The sequence below is a fragment of the Drosophila melanogaster genome, chromosome 3L, assembly GCF_000001215.4.
Source record: "Drosophila melanogaster chromosome 3L".
Lineage (NCBI taxonomy): Eukaryota > Metazoa > Arthropoda > Insecta > Diptera > Drosophilidae > Drosophila > Drosophila melanogaster.
Window position 1 is genome coordinate 17,823,131 of NT_037436.4, and position 18,303 is coordinate 17,841,433.

Below are 18,303 nucleotides of genomic sequence, written 5' to 3' on the forward strand. Positions count from 1 at the left end.
CTGAGCCCGCTTGATTGTGGGTGGGATTGTGGGTCAGGAGGGCAGCGCCGCAGGCTTTAGTGATTTTGCGCCTTTTGCATGGTGCCCCTGCCCCAGCCACTGCCCCCATCACATCCTGCCACCGAGCGAATGCTGCACAATTCAATCTTCTGGCCTGGTCTCAATATCATTTCGACTCAGTCTGCGTTGCGCGCTTGGCGCGTTTTGACGTATTTCCGAATCTCCGCATCTTTCTCTGGAAATTGCCCGGTCCCCGTTTTCAGTTCGATTTGATTTGGTTTTCGCCTCGGTTGGTTTGTTAGTTTATTTACTTTCGCTGCTCGTTGTCGCCGTTATTGTTGCTTGGCTCTGGAGATTTCAGTGCGTTTTGGTATGATAAGTGCGGTTGCAAAAACACAGTTGGCTATACATTTTTCGCAAAGTGCGCGTTGATGTAATTATGGAAAATTTAAATCACCGAAAATAATGGCATATAAAATAAATCGAAATAAAACAGAAAACTAAGCAAAGCATCGATCAAATAATGTAAAACAATGAACTGAAATCTCTTTAAAATAAAATATACTTATAAATTAGTGCAAAAAATAATAGCTATCTGAACTGGGTTCTTAAAAAGTAAATAATGTTGTTATTACTTTTTCCAACTATACATCATACTACACATATGTTTTATACCAATTTTGTTATGTAATTTTATGTAAGTGTCTAACTTGTGTATACATATAACCTTAAAGAACGGGTAACACGGCGTATACTCAATTTTTAATTACAAAAATCTTGTTGCATTTTTTCATATTTCGGAATCCTTTTCGAACATTGGTTTCGCTTGTAAACTAAGGAAACCCCTATTAAACTTTGAATTAGGTAAACACAAATTCGTTTGATTTTGTAACCAATTGAAGGCCCAGCCTCTAATTGAACTGTCAAATAGTAATTGCATAACCATCACACACTTTCCTATACAATCTGTGTCCCCTTAATTGAGTGCCAATTAAACTGTCTGAATCAACCAAATTAACAAGGGGCTGATTATTATTTAAACATGATTTAAAATACAACATTGCACAGTAATAATGGTAATTAAGCATCAAAATCCGTACATTCCATTATGTGACTAATTGAGCATCGAGATAAAAATATTTAAAATTAAAAACACATCTTAAACGCAAAAAGAAAAAATGCCAAATGAACATATTAAGAATCAATTGAAATGTGGTCATCCGCACTGGGCCAACAAATGAAAAATTCACAATAAACCACAAATATGACAATTTCAATAGAAACAACTGAAACTAGATGGCGGAGACTGCCGACATTGAGTGCAAATAAAATGCAATTATCGCTGATTTAAACGGGCATTAGAGAATCATAAATTTTCCATGAGCACCACATGGCCACAGGGACTAGGGTTGCAAAATTTACTCCAACACCCGCAAATAATCCACCAGAGGATTTTGGTAAACCAGCATAACAAAAACTATTTGCTGGGAAAATTGATTGGACGACCGCAACTGGATAGAATATAAATACTTGAAAAAGTCAAAGCAACCTTAGATAACTTTACGTAAAACATAATATTTGTAGGAATAAGGCAATTTAAATTAATCGAGCACTGAAGCTCATTAATCAAGTTTCGATGAATTAAGTGATTTTCAAGTCAAGCTTTAATTTATTTTAAAATTCTTATTATGAACTCGTAGTTCGAAGTTTTACTAAAAAAAATTTGTTCCAGTAAATTTATTCTAGGCTTTATCTTAAAGTGATTTCCACTTAAAGTTTTTCGAAAAAATTAACTAGGGTCGGCAAATAATTCAGTTCATTATCGTAAAGTTTAAGGTTGGCTTAGACGAGATTGTATGCCACTTTCTTATGCTATTCTGGCTTTCAAAGGCTTTTATCTTTTTTGGCAGATTTTGCATTTTTTTTTTTTGTTGACGCCGCTTGAGGCTACGAAACATCTCTTAAATAGAAAAATGCAAAGCATAAAAAGCGGCAGATGGGGCATCGCACTCTTGAGATTTACATTGTAAAGTGATCCCCTCGCCATGCCGCTCTATATACAGAGTATGCAGCGTGCAGTACATGATGCAGGCTCACAAAAAACTGCATTTAAATTAATTGAATTTTGTTGATTTTTTTCCGTCGAAGGGGCAACCAAGGCCCCAAATCCGACCATCCTGTCCTTCGGTTCTATTGCTCTTATTGAATTGGTTTGGGGACTTGTTGGCTGACCCACAAGTCAAGATTGTGGCGTGTCTGGTGAGGCAAAGTACCACAAGTTTACTTAAGCGTCGTCCGAATGCGTTTTGTGTGTCATTATTCCAAAGGGGAGCCGAGTGGAAGGCTCTTCCATTTCCATTTTTTGTATGCTCTCTTGCATTTGTGTTCATTAAATTTGCAAGTAAGTTGAAATGTTTTTGTTTACTTCCTTACTTCCACAACTGCCCTTGCTATGCCTGGCCAAATGGAATGTTCAAAAATTATAAATGAGTTTGCGTTCCCATTAGTCGGAAATTGCAGAACTGGATTTGGAGTAGTTTACTCGCTCTTTAAGTTCTCAAATTTAACAAGTTATAAAAATTCCAAAATGTTTTAAATCTCTCGATGCACTAAAAACGCCCATAGGATATCAATAACTGGAAAATATGCCAACTAGCTGGCATCTATGCCCTCCAAATTGGTTACTGAGCAAAGGAACCCACTTAGCGGAGACAAGAGCAAACATTTGTGCATTATAATGCCTCGACAATAGCAATTCAGTTGCATTTCACGCTTCCCTAATCCTCGCCAGCTCCCTTCGACAAACATTTCCGCCGAACGTGAGCCAGCTGGGGAGGAATATCCGTTTCCGAGTGGGGGACAAAGCCAAGGGAAAGTGGGATCGTGAGTCCGGAGACTGGGAACAACCAGCACGTGCCTGTCGTTCGAGTGTAAAATAATTAGAGCAATTGCATTGGCCTAGGGCCATAAAGTTCGTGGTCGGGCAGTCGCATCTCATTCCCGCCAAAGAACTGACCGCAGCGTTACAATTTTTGACTTTCATTTAATTAAAATGCGATTTTAATGCTACTTAGTTTAAGTGGAAAACTTGCGGCACCTCCTCATTCCCAATTCAAGGCCATAAAGGCGTAAACTAAGCGGCTCATTCATATAATATTCGAGGACCAAATTGAAAGGCTCATCTCATTTGCAGGCAGGAAAATAATAATGCCAGCAGACTGCTTCCAAAATTCCATATAAGCCACCTGCTGCTGGGGCTTCCGATATACCACAAAGTAAAGGGGGACCAACCCATTATGCACCCATAGATAGGCACCAGATGTCAGGCACATCAACAAAGTAAGGAGCTCTAGAAACCAGAAGTGTATCCGACTTGAGAGGTTCCCCTTAACTTTTGTTCTTTTATTCGTTTGCTGTGGAAAAAATAGAAATGATAGCTTTATAATTATTCAAAATATATACTGTACTGATACTGTAATGGTCGTAAATATGTTTAATTTCCTCTCCCTACTTTTGAAAAATGAATTCAATTTCGTTTGAATGGTAGACAAATTAATGTGCTTTACCTTACTACTCCCATATTATTATTGTTATATAATTTAAATACAGAGACACTGTGCATACCCCTTCTTCCAAGCGAACGCCTTTTAACAATGCATTTCCACAAAAAAAAAAAAAAAAGAAATATACATAGGAAAATGCTTCTCAGCAGGCAAAGGGTAGAAAAGGAGGATTGGTGACGAGGGACAGGAAAACGTCAGCAGCCTTCAAAAATTGAGTGCAATTTCGACGCTGATGAGAAAATGCGTTGAACGTGCTCAAGTTGCTCTCTGCCAAACCGAGGAAAATTGTTAGCAAGGCGAAAGTGGGTATTTCCACATTTAACTTTAACCCGTTCGCACCAGTTAACAAAAGGCGTGGAAAGCGACGGCGGCTAAGCTAAGCTAGAAATTATAAGCGAAAGGGATGCCCAGACATCGGTAGTTCGTGTTTCTGGGATGTCGGCTGATGTTTGTGCTTCTGGCAGCAATTTGTTTGTTTGACGAAGCTTGGCCATCAAAAACATAAAGTGAAGTGTAATTAGCAGCCAAACAAAGCCGAGTATGTGGCTCTGATTTCACGACAGACCAAAACGAATTTATAGAACTTCTGCTTAATTTATAGGGAAATAGGATTTCTTATTTAAGAAACTCCTAAAATAATCGAAATGTTGAGTCATAAACATATTTTTTTAAACCAATTTCAATGATTTAGGTTAAGTTTCAGTCGGAGGACGGCACATCTATGGCTTTTGCATTATATGCAATACTTTAAAATTCCATAAATTCATGTCGTATCAATTTAATACCATATTAGCCATAACACATTGCCAAATTGACCTATTAAAAATGATTCAATGTCGCCAGCCAAATAAATACTTTCAAAGGTCCAAGTGGCTTGGAAAATGCTAAGTAAATCTTTTCTCTAATCTCATTGTCTTGTTTTTCCCATGTGACAAATCAACCAAAAATAATGTAAGTTTCCTTCGGACTGGGCCGTAATTAGCTAACACAAGCGTCTAATCAAGTGGCAAGTAGCATTGACGTCGAGGCTAAATATGCACCAGATGCTTGCTGATATCAGACGGCCGACTTGAAGGCAATAGCAAAGTGGCCGAGGAGCCACTCCAAAGTATTGAAAATAGTTATCGCAACCTGGGCCGGATGTGCCGAAGTGGGCTGAGGTGGCCACACTGGCCGGATGTCGGCATTGGCCAATGGCCATGCATAAAATTAGGTTAGTGGGTGAGACATAATTAAGTTATGGGCTCGCATTGTTTTTTCCACTCTCTCGCATTATTCAATAAGATGATGTCGTGGTGCCTCGAGGACATCATACCTGGGTACCATCGTCGGCATTATTCACTCGGCACCTTTGACATTTCCGGTGGATTTTTCATTAACAAATCGCCCCGCTGTCGAGCCAGTTGTATGCAGCAGCATCGAATTCTGAGTCCCCGGCATACTTGATCTTAATTACTTGCCATCCATTAAGACAAAGTTCAGCGAAGATTAATTTTATATTATGCATACGCTGAGGATATGAGAGCCAATACTGGTGTACAGCTTGCATTTCATTTTTTTTACAGAGTAGACTCATTAATCTTCGACTTCTCCCAAACGTGCAATTTTTAAACTTCAGATTACGCATACGCAACGGGGTGTAAATAAAACATGACCTTAAGAAAGATTGCGGAATAAGTTTTCACACTAAATAAATTTATGCAGTGTAAGTTGATTTTCTAAAGACCATCCGATTACATGCATTTTTCTTAACTTAAAGTAAAATTGCGCATACGCCGTGTATTATGAGAAAATAGACTCTTAAAAAAGATTAACAAAATTTCTTAGCTTAAACTTATTACAATGTAACTAAATTTATTGTGTTCCAGAAAGTAAAAATTGATCCTGAAAAGTTTTTACAAAGTTTAATCACTAATTCAAAACTGCCAAAATATTATTGTGCACGGTAATGAACGAATCAATCGGTCATCAAAAGTTGATTAATCAAATAACCAACCAAGCTATTAAGGAAACGCTTATGCAACAAATGCAAAGAACTGTGAACTCGGTCAAATTAGCCACAGCCTGTAATCTTAATAGTTCATAGCTGATAACTGATAGCTAAAAATGCCGCTGGCTAATTGGCCAATCAAAAACTGCCAACTGCAAGTCCAACAAGTTTCAGCAATTAAAAAAATCTAAAGAAACTTGTCGCAAAGGAGACGAGGACACCGGGCCAAGACAAACGGAACTAATGCCAGCCTGAAAGGAATCTCAGAAATTAAGAAGAAAACGCTTCATGCAATTGCTCTCGACCCGAGTGCAACTTCCGGTGCATAAATGAAAATAAATACGAGCAAAGCCGAGTCAACACACAGCTCAGGAAGAAGGCACTGTCATCAGCAGCAGCACGACCTCCAGAATGGGAATTTTAATGGCGATGGGATTGGGAATGGGAATGGCAATGCGAATGAAAATGAAAATGGGACTGGGAATGGGCATGGCAACGGGAGCCAGAGGCCAGTTGGAGTGACAAAAGTTAGACAAACGGATGTGTAGATTAGACCGGCAACAACAGCAGAAGACTTCGACTAAACAATAGTTGCAGCCAGCGAACAAACAGCAAACAAAACCGAACAATATGTGCACAATGCCAGCAACAAGAGATGCATCCGGCTCCGGCGATGCATCAACTGACCTCATCGCAGCAAGGAGCCTCTCCAGCCACCAAGGACAGCGCTCCAACTTGCGCATATTTAAACTTTTGATTAGCTGCTGCCTCTTAATGTTGTGCATTTACCCAAATGCCTGGCCCTGGTCCATCGGCCCCGGATCGGGACCCTTCTCTGTCTCGGCCGACAGCATCAAGGGCCGCGGCGATACTCACCGCCTGGGTGAGATGGGCACCTCCTTATCGTCATCCCTGCCGTCCTCGTGGCTCACCCAGAGCAATAACCATGCAAATATATCCGAGTTACTGGACAATCTGCTGCGCGGCTATGACAATAGCATACGTCCGGATTTCGGTGGTAAGTAAGCGAAAAGTCAGAAAAAAGATAGGATAAACTATATACTTGTTGAGTTAGTGCGTAGAATGTTATTCTGACAGATCCATAGAAATGTCGATTAATTAAGTTGATTATGTTTACTGGTCAAGAACAGAATTATGATACCTTTAATGACTACAGGTGTGTTATTAGGTAATAACATTACATAAATAAGTTTATTTTTTCATGCTTTCTATGACAACCATGATAAGTATTATTACTGATTTGGAGTACCAAACATCCCCAAATCATTCAGCCTGTTCCAATTCCTGCGTTGTTTACCCTTTTGACTCCTTCCCCATTCCAAGTGTAATCAGCATAGATTCGCAGATTTTCCGCTCAACGGAAGCATTTAATGAAGCGGAAATCGCTGCGAGGCGACACATCACTCACAAACGGCACCAAGGTGATGAATCGTGCCTTGATGATTGCCTCGCAGCTTATTTGGTAAATAGTTAGTGTCAAAACCGACAAATATTTACCAACACACAAACAATTTTATTTTGCTTTTCCAAGCAACCAGAGCTTTTACTTCGAGGACATTGCACAAAACGGATAAGCAATTCGATTCGTTTTCAATCTCGCAAATGGATGAGGCAATAAAAATTTAAATATTTTCGAAATTTAAAATGCCATTCCACTCAATTGGGGAATGGATTTTGGTCAACGTGGCGAAAATTGTTTTCGCTCAACGGCTTAAGACCAAATTACATTGTTTTTAACACTTCATTAAGAATGTGCCGTGGCACGCCCCCATCAGCGCTCCGACCGCGTCGTTTGGCGCCAGCTGGAGAGGATTCAAAGGATACGCGGCAATGCACATCCGCATCCTGCGAGCGCGACGCATGTTTGCCGAGCGAGCTCAGCAGCAAAGTCATTAAAAACTGTTCGCATAGGCAAAAATACAAAAAATTCCTGGGGGCTTCGGGAGGAGGCGAATCTAGGGCCTGAAAAATTGCATATTAGTGCAGAAAAGCTAGATAAAAATGAGTGTCAGCCGGGGATGGTAACAGATTCAGAGGGTTTGGGACTGTCTGCGAAGCGGCTTAAGTGTCATTGTTCGCACAGAGGAGCATTTAACATTTTCATTTGGGGGCTGCGACTCAAATATGAATATTCATGGTTGAACAAAACCGATACGCAGAGTACGGGGATTATATAGTTGGATTGCGTGGCCTTCAGTTGAAGCAAATCCCATTTCCATAACTAAACTAGTCACAGGCTTGAATGGTAAGCTGTGAGGAAGGTAATAATGTCACAATAAGCCTTGCAACTAAAGTATGTAATACGCAATACATTCATATTCAGCATAGGTTAGTTTTAAATATTAAATATTCTAAAAATATACTTGGATTTTCATACAAAAAACTTTGTTTCGTTACAAACTTTCACTTTATTTCAGGACCTCCAGCCACTATTGAAGTGGATATAATGGTTCGCAGCATGGGCCCAATATCAGAGGTCGATATGGTATGAATAGAATATAGAACATAGAAATATTAATAATATTATTAATTAATTAATTACTTACTTAATTACAATTATATTATTTCCTATACAATAGGAATCATTTTAATCGAAATATCTTTATTCAAAATGTAAGATTACAAACATACGTACCTTAATACATAATGATATTTCTTATTATTTGAAATCTTAAGTTAAAGATTCTAAAGATTCTTTTAATTAGATCTGATTTTTCTGTTTTTCTGATAAGAATCCATAGAAACAAGCTGACAACGCAGCATTTCTGCTTCCCAATTCAATTTGCAGTGACATCTCCTGTCTGACTTTCTTGCTTTTCTGCAATTCAGACTCAGCCGATTTTCTTTATTGCAGACCTACTCGATGGACTGTTATTTCCGCCAATCCTGGGTGGATAAACGTCTCGCATTCGAGGGCGCCCAGGACACGCTGGCACTGAGCGTCTCGATGTTGGCACGGATTTGGAAGCCGGATACGTACTTTTACAACGGCAAGCAGAGCTATTTGCACACGATTACCACGCCAAATAAGTTTGTGAGGATCTATCAGAACGGACGCGTGCTGTACTCCAGCCGGCTGACAATTAAAGCCGGCTGCCCCATGAATCTGGCCGATTTTCCAATGGATATACAAAAGTGTCCTCTGAAATTCGGTTCATGTGAGTACGAAGGAATTTCGAAAGAATGCCAAGTGGCATGCGAAACTCAGCGCTGTAGTATAATTATGCATAATGGCTGCTTATTGCGCTTTGATGTGATTTGTTCTTCTCGTCCCGGCAAAATGTCCACTTGTTGGGTACGAAGGACAATGAATCTGGGGTGGGGATTAGGCTGAATGCCATGACATTGGATGGAATGGGACTGAATTCGAGAAACCGTTAGCGACAAGAAATGTGAAGTGAGATATGTTGTGAATTGAAGGGGAAATGAAAGAAAGAAAGAAATGGCACAAGGGCCGGAAATATTCAAGTGGTTCCATGCGTCTGAATGCTGGGAGCGGATTAGATGAGGTAATGGTTTAATGGGATATTCAAATGTGGTTTGGAATCCCTACACAGAATGGCCAAGTTGGGCATTTCCCAGCTCCTTTGATGGGGAAACGGACCTTACTTTAAAGTGCACTATTTCTGATCATTCTCCAGTAGGGAGATAATTAAAACTACAGAATATAATATAAAAAAAAAGCATTTACCTTTTTCCAAAATGTTTGGTTCTGTGATACTTTAAAGATTATTTCGTATTTAATGTGGGCCTGGACTCAAGGGTGCATATTACATACAAAAGAACACATATTCTTCAATAGTTGTGGGCATATGGAGCGTGATGCTAGGTCATGTGAGAACAATTAAAGAAGTCTGTAATGAATTGAAAGCGAGTCTTTTGGCCAGCGAAGGTGCCAAGTAGGGGCTAGAGTTGGAATGGGGGAGTAACGTGCACGGTGCCATTAGGAAATACTCTTGCAATACAATGCGCCTGCTACGGCTTAAGTAGTTTGTATGCTAAATGCGGCGCTTTTGTCCGTGTTGACTCATATGCGCCTCTTTTGAGTCCATTGTTTATAAGTATGTAAGTATTCTTGTAATTGGTCTGCAAATTCGTATATGCATTGCATTTAGCGCATGGCGCCGACGCGCAAGTAGCCGCCTATTAAACTTGGGTGGGTCCGAGGTGAAAATAGAGTAAGGTAATGGCCTCAGGACGCATCCTTGAGTTACGCCGGCATGTTTGGGGTCTTTGGTGGCAGGGCTGCAGCTGTCCACAGGCACAGAAAGTGTGCGGTCCGTCTAGATTTGTATACAAGTCCTTCATGCCAAACGAGCGACACGGTTTTTTCAAGTCCTTTTGTACAGCCAAATCGGTGATGGGGGATATGTGCTTAAAAGTACATGATTAAGCACTCCTATTAAAGGGAGGCGCCATATTTCTTAAATCCAGGTTGGTTTATTTGCATTTAAGGTTACTGTTCCCACCATGTACATTCATTAGAAGAATTTTGGAAATGCATATTGGTTTTTATTTTATAAGGGCTGGTAACAACATCAAAGCCGATAATTATTTACACGGCTTCGAAGTTTAGTTGGCCGTCCTGCGAACTCGTACAACAACCCGTCGGCGATTGTCTCCGCTCTCACTTCGTCCTTCCCTGCCACGGCGGATGATCACGCGCCTGATGATGACACGGCGGCGTCGGTGCTTCTTCTTTGTGGAGGCAGTGGTGGTCGTGGAGGATTCGGTCGTGGTGGTGGTGGACGAATCAGTTGTTGTCGTAGCAGCCGTGGTGGTTGTGGCCGAAGCACTTGTGGAGGTGGTGGTTGATGTGGAGGACACCTGGCTGCTGTGGAGGATCAGAACGACCAGGACGGCCAGGGAGAGAGCTAGTAGAAAGCGCATGACGATAGGGTTCGTAGAAGATCAGGAACTAATATCAATGGACCGAAAAAATGGATATTTATAGAACCTTTGGGCCAGGGACTGAAAGTATTACGTTTTTATGCAAACACAGATGTGCCCCTTGTGAATATTTTTGGCCATTGTTCCATTTACAATACCGTCTATTATTTATCGTGCTTTGCTAGGGTTATTACCACCTGTTTGGACGTTAATAGTAATTTTGTTTTCATGCATTACTTTGAGGTACTTGAAGATAGAACTTTAAAGTTTGTGCGCTTTAGCGTTGGAGTGGCTACGTTTTGAAACAAACTATCACAGCGTTGGCGTCATTAGAATCTGCATGCTTATTCTTAACTTCCTAATGACTAGCTCTTTCTTAAGGACAGACAGAAGGGCTTGCTAAACTTGCTTAGTATTTATTTAAAATGACAGGTATTACACTTTTTTAAAGTTCTTTACTCAAAGACCCTTTCAAGCCTTTTCTTTCTTAAGATATGCCAGCCGGTTTGAAGTACGTAGAGTACACCATTCAGATTTCGAAACACATTTCTTTCGGGATTAAGCTATCGAAAAGTTTAAATTACTTGCATTTTCAGCTTTGACCTTAAAGATTACCCTTAAAGACCTTAAAGGTTACCCTATTACAGAATCATTCAGTGTCGAAATGCACCGAAAAATTGTATAATGACAACTCCTATATAGTTTCATTTGCAGACTTCATGGTCATTAAACTAAAAGATTTGCATATACACTCCAACAGAAAAGACCTTTGTAGGAAATATTTAGCAGAATAATAATGTTTTACAACTTGTATTTTTGTATAGAAATATACAATAATTTTTCATCACATCGTCACAGCAATTTAGCAAGGACATCAAAATCAATCTAAGGACTTACCATTTCAAAGAATCATCATATAGGATTACCGTAAGGATCATATTTGCAAGGAATAATTTGTGAAATATCTAAATGTGGCGCTTCTGTGCTCCTCCCTTAATATATTATAAATATTATTATAAAATTAGCTCTGTTAGCCGGCGCGCCCAAATGGGCAGAATTAATAGAAAAGAAGGACACAAAGGGGCTCCAAGATTTCCCCGTATGCCTTAATAAATAAATTTATTAATTTAAAAAAAACACGTCATCATCTCGATAGAAAATAATTTTTCAATGATTTATTTTGATTGACAGCAACGGGCTTTAAAGAAAATAACCATTAATCTGGTGTTTCAGTTGGCCGTCCTGCGAACGCGTACGACGACCCGTCGGCGATTGTCTCCGCTCTCACTTCGTCCTTCCCTGCCACGGCGGATGATCACGCGCCTGATGATGACACGGCGGCGTCGGTGCTTCTTCTTTGTGGAGGCAGTGGTGGTCGTGGAGGATTCGGTGGTGGTGGTGGTGGACGAATCAGTTGTTGTCGTAGCAGCCGTGGTGGTTGTGGCCGAAGCACTTGTGGAGGTGGTGGTTGATGTGGAGGACACCTGGCTGCTGTGGAGGATCAGAACGACCAGGACGGCCAGGGAGAGAGCTAGTAGAAAGCGCATGACGATAGGGTTCGTAGAAGATCAGGAACTAATATCAATGGACCGAAAAAATTGATATTTATAGAACCTTTGGGCTACAAGTAATGTGTTCTATGCAAACACAGATGTGCCCCTTGGGAATATTTTTTGAATATTGTTCCAATTACAGTACCGTCGAGTATTTGGCGAGCTTTGTTAAGATTGTTTACATCTGTTTAGACGTAATAGGTAAACCCAAAATTACGCAAATCCAACGAGAGACATATTGTTTTTACTAACATTTTATTATAAAAGGTATTTCGAGTGAATAGCATTCTTTTCTATATTTAGACTAGAAAAAAAATACATATTTAGCTAAAGTCGGAAACTCCTTTACAAAAATTCAATATAACGCCAGTAGCAACTTAAATTGATTTCACTATTAATAATTATTTTGCCCGTTAATCGTTGAGTAATCGAAAATTGTTTAAATGTATGTAACAGCTAAAATGAAGCTCTTACTGATGTTTCCATCAGACAACCCGCCAAAAGCTTAGACGTCATACTTTAATGTTCCATTTAGCAAAATTTTTTAAGAGATTTCTCAGAATCTTATGATTATCCTTAGCCACCATAAATATTCCAGCATTATGCGCAATTTTAGCAAAACAAAGTGTTTTTAATGAAGAACACAATATCTTTAAAACATGAATATTTGAAACCAGCTAAATTTAAGAACAAGAGAGTATGCTATAGTCGAGTTACCCTACTATCGGATACCCCTTACTCAGCTAGTGTAAGTGCGAAAGCAAAATTTCATAATTTTTCTGGGATATCGATAGATATTGTCTCTAGAATCTGTATGCTGAATCTCAACCTTCTAGTATTTTTAGTTCCTGATACTTCGATGGTTAGATCGACTGGGCTATTGATCCTGATCATCAAGAATATATATTCTTGATTCATATATTCTTGAAAGTATATATACTATATATGGTCGGAAACGTTTCCTTCTGCCTCTTACATACTTTTCAACGAATCTTGTATAACCTTTTTTACTCTACGAGTAACGGGTATACAAATTGTTTGCTTATTAGCAATTCTCTAAGCTTTTCCGCATGCTAAAATCGCACTTAATTACCATTTCCCCAAAATGTCCTCTTTGGATGCTGAACCAGGTTATGTGCTGGCCATGACATGTCCATTATTTTTCGTTAACATAAAAATAAACACCTCCTAGCATTTGATGAATTTCCATCACATTTCCTCCTATTCAAATGCAAAACAGAAAGTATGCAATGTAAATGAAGGCAATTGTACTAGTTTAATATTTGGATACATTTTCTACAGATAGGAAAGGTGTCTCCTGTCATGTCTGCGAAACCCACTAACTGCCTTTGCAGCTTATCGCAAATGAACAAGCCGCCACCCACCAACCTAGAAATGTATTATTACTTCCGATTTGTTGTGAATAATGCTGGATGGAAGCAGTCAAGAATTCAATTACCCCTCCATCTACACCTCCGCTCCCTTGTACATATATATGTATGTACATACATTGCCAGCCGCTTAATGTTGACAATTTCCCATTTGATGCGAGCGAACTGAAAATATTGCCAAAGTCAGCGATTGCCAAACAGAGCCAGCAGATCGGGCGACGGTTTGCAGGATGAGAGATGCGGATTTTGGGTGGTAGGTAAACCGATTCCCGCATATGGCGCAATGTTTGGCAATTTGTGCACTTTGGAGCAGCAGCTCCAGCAGCATCAAAATAAAATAACTGGGCACACGTGAGGCAGTCAGTGATTGAAAGGCAAACCGGGGATGGGATCTTATAGTGAGATAGATAGGTCCGTAAATGACTAGAGGTAAGGTGCTAAATAAACTTTAAGCTTTTGAGCTCTCTTGAGAGTTATTTATGATGGCTATTGAAACTGACTTTAATAAATCCTTAAAACTGTGCAATATCTTGTTTGTTATATTGTTTGATAGTCAGATTAATATCCTAACAGGGTGTTCTAAGTTCGGTTCCCTTTGGTAGATGTTCATGTGACTTAGTCAATTTAAATATCCTGCCCAAAAGTCACAGTTCAGGACACAGCTGAGTTCCGCATGTCACCCTTTTAATAGACATTTGTCCAGAGCGTGTTGCATTAATTTGAAAATCAATCGAAACAGTTGGCTACACAACGTCGGATGTCATCTACCGTTGGAACAAAGAAAGACCACCCGTCGCCATTGCCGAGGACATGAAGCTGTCCCAATTCGATTTGGTCGACTGTCCGGCTGGAAATTTAACGGACATTGTTTACAAGGCGGCTGCTCCAAGACCACAACGTCGCCCATTCAACAACAAGGATCCACCACGACCCACCAGCAAGGTAATGACCACTTTCGCCGGTCCCGCGGCAAAGAATCAGCATGTCCGCGGCACGGGACTCAAGCTGGACAAAGGAGCCTTCGGTACCGGACGGGATGCAACTGGTGGCTCGGGGTCGACCACCGGTCTAAGTGGCACTATTACGCTGGAAACAAATCATCCGTGTAAGTATGAGACATTCGACGGATTGTAATTAAAGTGCAAAAATATATCTGGCCGTTGCTATCGTACTATCATAAAATATCATAACCTGCTATTTCCAGCGGAGTACTCCATGTTGATGGTAAACTTCCACCTGCAGCGTCACATGGGCAACTTTCTGATTCAGGTGTACGGTCCCTGCTGCCTGCTGGTGGTCCTCAGTTGGGTGTCCTTCTGGCTGAACCGCGAGGCCACTGCTGATCGGGTTTCCCTCGGGATCACTACCGTGCTGACGATGACCTTTCTCGGACTGGAGGCTCGCACGGATCTGCCCAAGGTGTCCTATCCCACGGCCCTGGACTTCTTCGTGTTCCTCTCGTTCGGCTTTATCTTTGCCACAATCCTGCAGTTTGCCGTGGTGCACTACTACACCAAGTACGGATCGGGGGAGTGCTATTTCATAATCGAGGAGCTGGACTCGGAATCGGGGGAATCGGAGACGGAGCCACTGACCTCGGACTTTCGGGGCAGCACAGAGTCCAAGATCTACGAAGTCATTCCGCTGTCCATGTGCGCTATTAGCATGCCGCCGCCTCCCACTCGGCTGGGCATGCTAACCTCCAGGAATCGGAGGCCCCGGAACAGGCGTCATGGTCTGTGGAGTATGAAGCTTCTGGGTCTCTTCGACTGGCGGCGAAGAAGAAAGCCGCCACGTGCCGACTCCGACGAGGATGAGGATGACGAGCAGACGCAGCTAAGGGCCAACGAAGCACCGACCACGTCTGCGGCAGCTGCGGCGGCACAAGCTGCTGCACAGGCTGCTCGGATTAGTCCTCCAACTGGAGGTCGCCGCAGGATGTCCTACTATCGACGCGAGGAGATGGAGGCCCGAAGGAAGGGCAAACGAACGCCACAGTACAATTCCGTGTCGAAGATCGATCGCGCCTCGAGGATCGTCTTCCCACTGCTATTCATCCTTATCAACGTGTTCTACTGGTACGGCTACTTGTCGAGGAGCTCAAGGATTTTGGCCAACACGCCGGATGCGAGCACCTGATGTTACCTTTTAGCAATTTAGACAGGGTCCTCGAAGAAATCATTAAGCGATCGCCGGCGGCAAACTTACAACTAAAGCTGATGGAAAGCGATGCATACGCAGAGTCGCGGAATTTAAACACTGCGATTCTATAAAATCTTTGCACATGCATCGTTTAAAATCAGCTTAAGACAAGGCGTGGGGGGAAAATCAGTTGGGGGATTGGGAAAAGCAGGGGATGGGTTTAACTTTTCAGATTCAGTTACGCTCTTATTCTGATTTGCTACCAAATGTGACACCGCTTTATGGGATTTCTTTTCGCGCTAAATTGCTAAAGTACAGAAAACAGAACTCAACTCTAACATATCAGAGGACTTGTTAAAACGGACACTCACGAAAATGTCGTGCTTCAACAGTCAAAATATCGTAAAAAACTTTCGAAAACAGGTGTTTGATTGTTTCAATTTTACACGGAAGCAAACCGCCAAAAATATAACTTCTGTGATACTTGCTTGCTTTGTTTTGACAATTAGCAGCTCACATCGATGGGTGTCCTGTAAATTTGTTGTACAGCTAACCAATAAGTTGTATAGTTTCGATTATGTGTGTGTCTTAAATAGTTAACGTTGATTGATAATTGATTTGCAAGTCACAGCACAAGGAACTTGCACTTATTTAAGCAATTTGTTTAGTTCATTGCAAATTACAACTTTTACATGGGATCACCAAGATATAGGAACGAGTAAGAAATTGCCGTCTCTGCTTTTCTGACCCGGCAAGTAATAGAAGGTTAAGCTAGTATTTTAATAAGTCACTCAGCCTATATTGTTAATTCAAAGAAAAGTTATTGGGCCTGAAAATTATTTGGGGACGGACATAAAAATGAATATTCGCAAATGGTTAGTGATTTATTTGTGCAATATGCATTGTCGTCTTTCCAAAATTTATTAGCTAGTTTTGTTCATGGATAACTTTCAGACCCAGCAATTTCTCAACCACTCTATATATGTAAAAAAAGTATCCATCAGAGAATGTTATTGTACTTGCCGGCAGATACAATATGTACAACTATGTGTAAACACATCAACTAAGGCCAAATAAAAGTCGAATTAAGAAGTTGATAACGAGTAGATTGCTGCGCGAGAGTCCCATGGATTTATGGCTCACAAAATGTTCAGCAGATCGCCCAGACGGGGCAGATAAAAGTCTGGCTGGGGCAGCCTGTCTTTTTCCAGCCGGACATCCGAGAGATTATTGTAACGACCCGTGCCCACCAGAAGCGATAGCATGCCACAATTGCTGGCGAAACCGACATCTATTTTGAGGCTACGGGAGAAACTCATTAGGAAAGATTGAAAGGATGTGTTAATCCCGCATACCAGTCACCAATCATAAGCGTTCGCTCGGTACGTAGTCCCTCGGCCTTGATAAAGGGCTCAAGGACCAATGGATTTGGCTTGCCCATCTCGAGGGCTTCACGCTCCGAACATGCCTCGATTCCGGCCACAAAGGCCCCAGTGCCGGGGATACAAAAGGATGGATACTTGTGCACGGCATCCCGGTTGGTGACCAAAAAGGCGGCGTCGGGATTACTGCAGAGGATGTGACAGGCGCGCGCCATCTTGCAGTAGCTAAAGTACTCATCCCAGCCGACCACCACGGCACCCACGTCCTTCGCCGCCTCTGGGTTCCCAAACTCGCGTGTCACAAAGTCCGGCCATTTGTCGCCCGGAGGCAGTTCATCTGTTCCGCCGGCTCCGTAGCTGTCGATTCCGCGCTGCCTTAATTCCCGCGCAATGGCCGCATTGCCCACCACATAGACCTTGTGCCGGGTCCTGTCGAACTTCGGACTCCCAACCAGATAGTCGGCGATGGCCGCCGTGGGCGAAATGATGTGTCGGTCGCTGGGTAAATGGAAGCCAAGGCGCTGGGAGCGCTCAAAGAGCTCCTGTCGCGTCTTTAGGCCATTGTTGGTAATCAGGTAAACTTTTTTGTCAAATCGATCCTGCAGGGCATTCACCACATCCGGAGCACCAGCGATGGCCGTGTCATCCTGCCATATGGTGCCTGTGCGTTTAATGGATATTTGATTTGGTGTCATTTGAAGAGGTTTGAAATGAGAGATATATTTTATAAAGTAACTAAATAATATTGGAATTAACACGAGTTTTGGCTTTATTTTAAAATAATTACGAACGAAATTTCTGTTTGGTAAGCCCAATAGTACATGGGAAATTTATACATTAAATTGGAATGATCTGCGAGAGATCAGAGAGATTTTCAGGTATAAACATATTCCTATTGATCAGGTATAAATATATTCCTAAAAATGTAAAATGATTTCAGCAGCGTTAAGCCTTATCAACTTTTTCTAATTATTAACGATTTTACGTTTAAAGTTATCCACTTACAAAATGAATAACAGTAACAATCGATGTAGCAGGCCGATGAAATGTAAACTTTTAGCTACCGCGATCGCCAAGCTTTTCCCCTTACCCATGTAAATTACCATCGATATTTTATACTCTGTTTTTTCAGTGAAGCGACAACTCTGGTAAAAGCTCCATAGCAGCACTCACAAGCCCAATGAACCCTCTCTCTGTGGCACCTTAGCCGCCCTTGAGACTCACCGTCGCCGTCGCAGAGAACCGTGTCGAAACTTTGGAGCCACTCGCTCACCTGCTCCTCGGATAGGCCGGTCAAGTCGATAGCACCGCCTCTGGACATTTTGCTTCGTAGACCGCTTCGCCAAATGCTTGCGACTCAACTAAATCGAC

The 18,303-nt window shown here is 41.5% G+C and overlaps 4 protein-coding genes across 5 annotated transcripts, besides 2 other annotated features; 1 reads left to right on the plus strand and 3 right to left on the minus strand.

The window, feature by feature from the left end:
• Positions 1 to 202: 202 nt before the first annotated feature.
• Grd (Glycine receptor) lies at positions 203 to 16,637 on the plus strand. The gene is made up of 6 exons (NM_079407.3): positions 203 to 370; positions 5,432 to 6,571; positions 7,992 to 8,059; positions 8,429 to 8,732; positions 14,148 to 14,513; positions 14,613 to 16,637. The coding sequence occupies exons 2-6, from the start codon at positions 6,184 to 6,186 to the stop codon at positions 15,545 to 15,547; spliced, it is 2,061 nt and encodes a 686-aa protein (NP_524131.1). The 5' UTR covers positions 203 to 370; positions 5,432 to 6,183; the 3' UTR covers positions 15,548 to 16,637.
• Positions 10,147 to 10,495, minus strand: CG32188 (uncharacterized protein; the record flags this gene model as incomplete). The annotated part of the gene is made up of 1 exon (NM_168751.3): positions 10,147 to 10,495. Exon 1 carries the CDS (start codon positions 10,462 to 10,464, stop codon positions 10,147 to 10,149), a length of 318 nt encoding a protein of 105 aa, NP_730308.1. The 5' UTR covers positions 10,465 to 10,495.
• Positions 11,482 to 11,600: a mobile genetic element.
• CG32189 (uncharacterized protein) lies at positions 11,615 to 12,044 on the minus strand. The gene has a single exon (NM_168752.2). It carries the CDS (start codon positions 12,009 to 12,011, stop codon positions 11,694 to 11,696), a length of 318 nt encoding a protein of 105 aa, NP_730309.1. The 5' UTR covers positions 12,012 to 12,044; the 3' UTR covers positions 11,615 to 11,693.
• Positions 12,709 to 13,051: a mobile genetic element.
• Positions 15,520 to 18,297, minus strand: CG5577 (uncharacterized protein). 2 transcript variants are annotated; one of them, NM_001316440.1, is made up of 3 exons: positions 18,157 to 18,297; positions 16,906 to 17,593; positions 15,520 to 16,852 (listed from the first exon to the last, which is right to left on the minus strand). In NM_001316440.1, exons 1-3 carry the CDS (start codon positions 18,251 to 18,253, stop codon positions 16,690 to 16,692), a joined length of 948 nt encoding a protein of 315 aa, NP_001303369.1. In that variant the 5' UTR covers positions 18,254 to 18,297; the 3' UTR covers positions 15,520 to 16,689. The 2 variants fall into 2 exon arrangements, with proteins under 2 accessions (NP_001303369.1, NP_649014.1); NM_140757.2 differs by having other exon boundaries at positions 16,661 to 16,852.
• Between the last annotated feature and the right edge of the window lie 6 nt (positions 18,298 to 18,303).

Bases quoted from the DNA above. Each gene is read 5' to 3' on its own strand.
- Grd (NM_079407.3), top strand. From the start codon at position 6,184: ATGTGCACAATGCCAGCAACAAGAGATGCATCCGGCTCCGGCGATGCA. The intron at 6,572-7,991 runs GTAAGTAAGCGA...ACTTTATTTCAG, and splicing joins CATACGTCCGGATTTCGGTG to GACCTCCAGCCACTATTGAA. The intron at 8,060-8,428 runs GTATGAATAGAA...TCTTTATTGCAG, and splicing joins CAATATCAGAGGTCGATATG to ACCTACTCGATGGACTGTTA.
- CG32189 (NM_168752.2), bottom strand. From the start codon at position 12,011: ATGCGCTTTCTACTAGCTCTCTCCCTGGCCGTCCTGGTCGTTCTGATC.
- CG5577 (NM_001316440.1), bottom strand. From the start codon at position 18,253: ATGTCCAGAGGCGGTGCTATCGACTTGACCGGCCTATCCGAGGAGCAG. The intron at 17,594-18,156 runs GTGAGTCTCAAG...TTAAACGCACAG, and splicing joins GGTTCTCTGCGACGGCGACG to GCACCATATGGCAGGATGAC. The intron at 16,853-16,905 runs GTATGCGGGATT...TTTCTCCCGTAG, and splicing joins ACGCTTATGATTGGTGACTG to CCTCAAAATAGATGTCGGTT.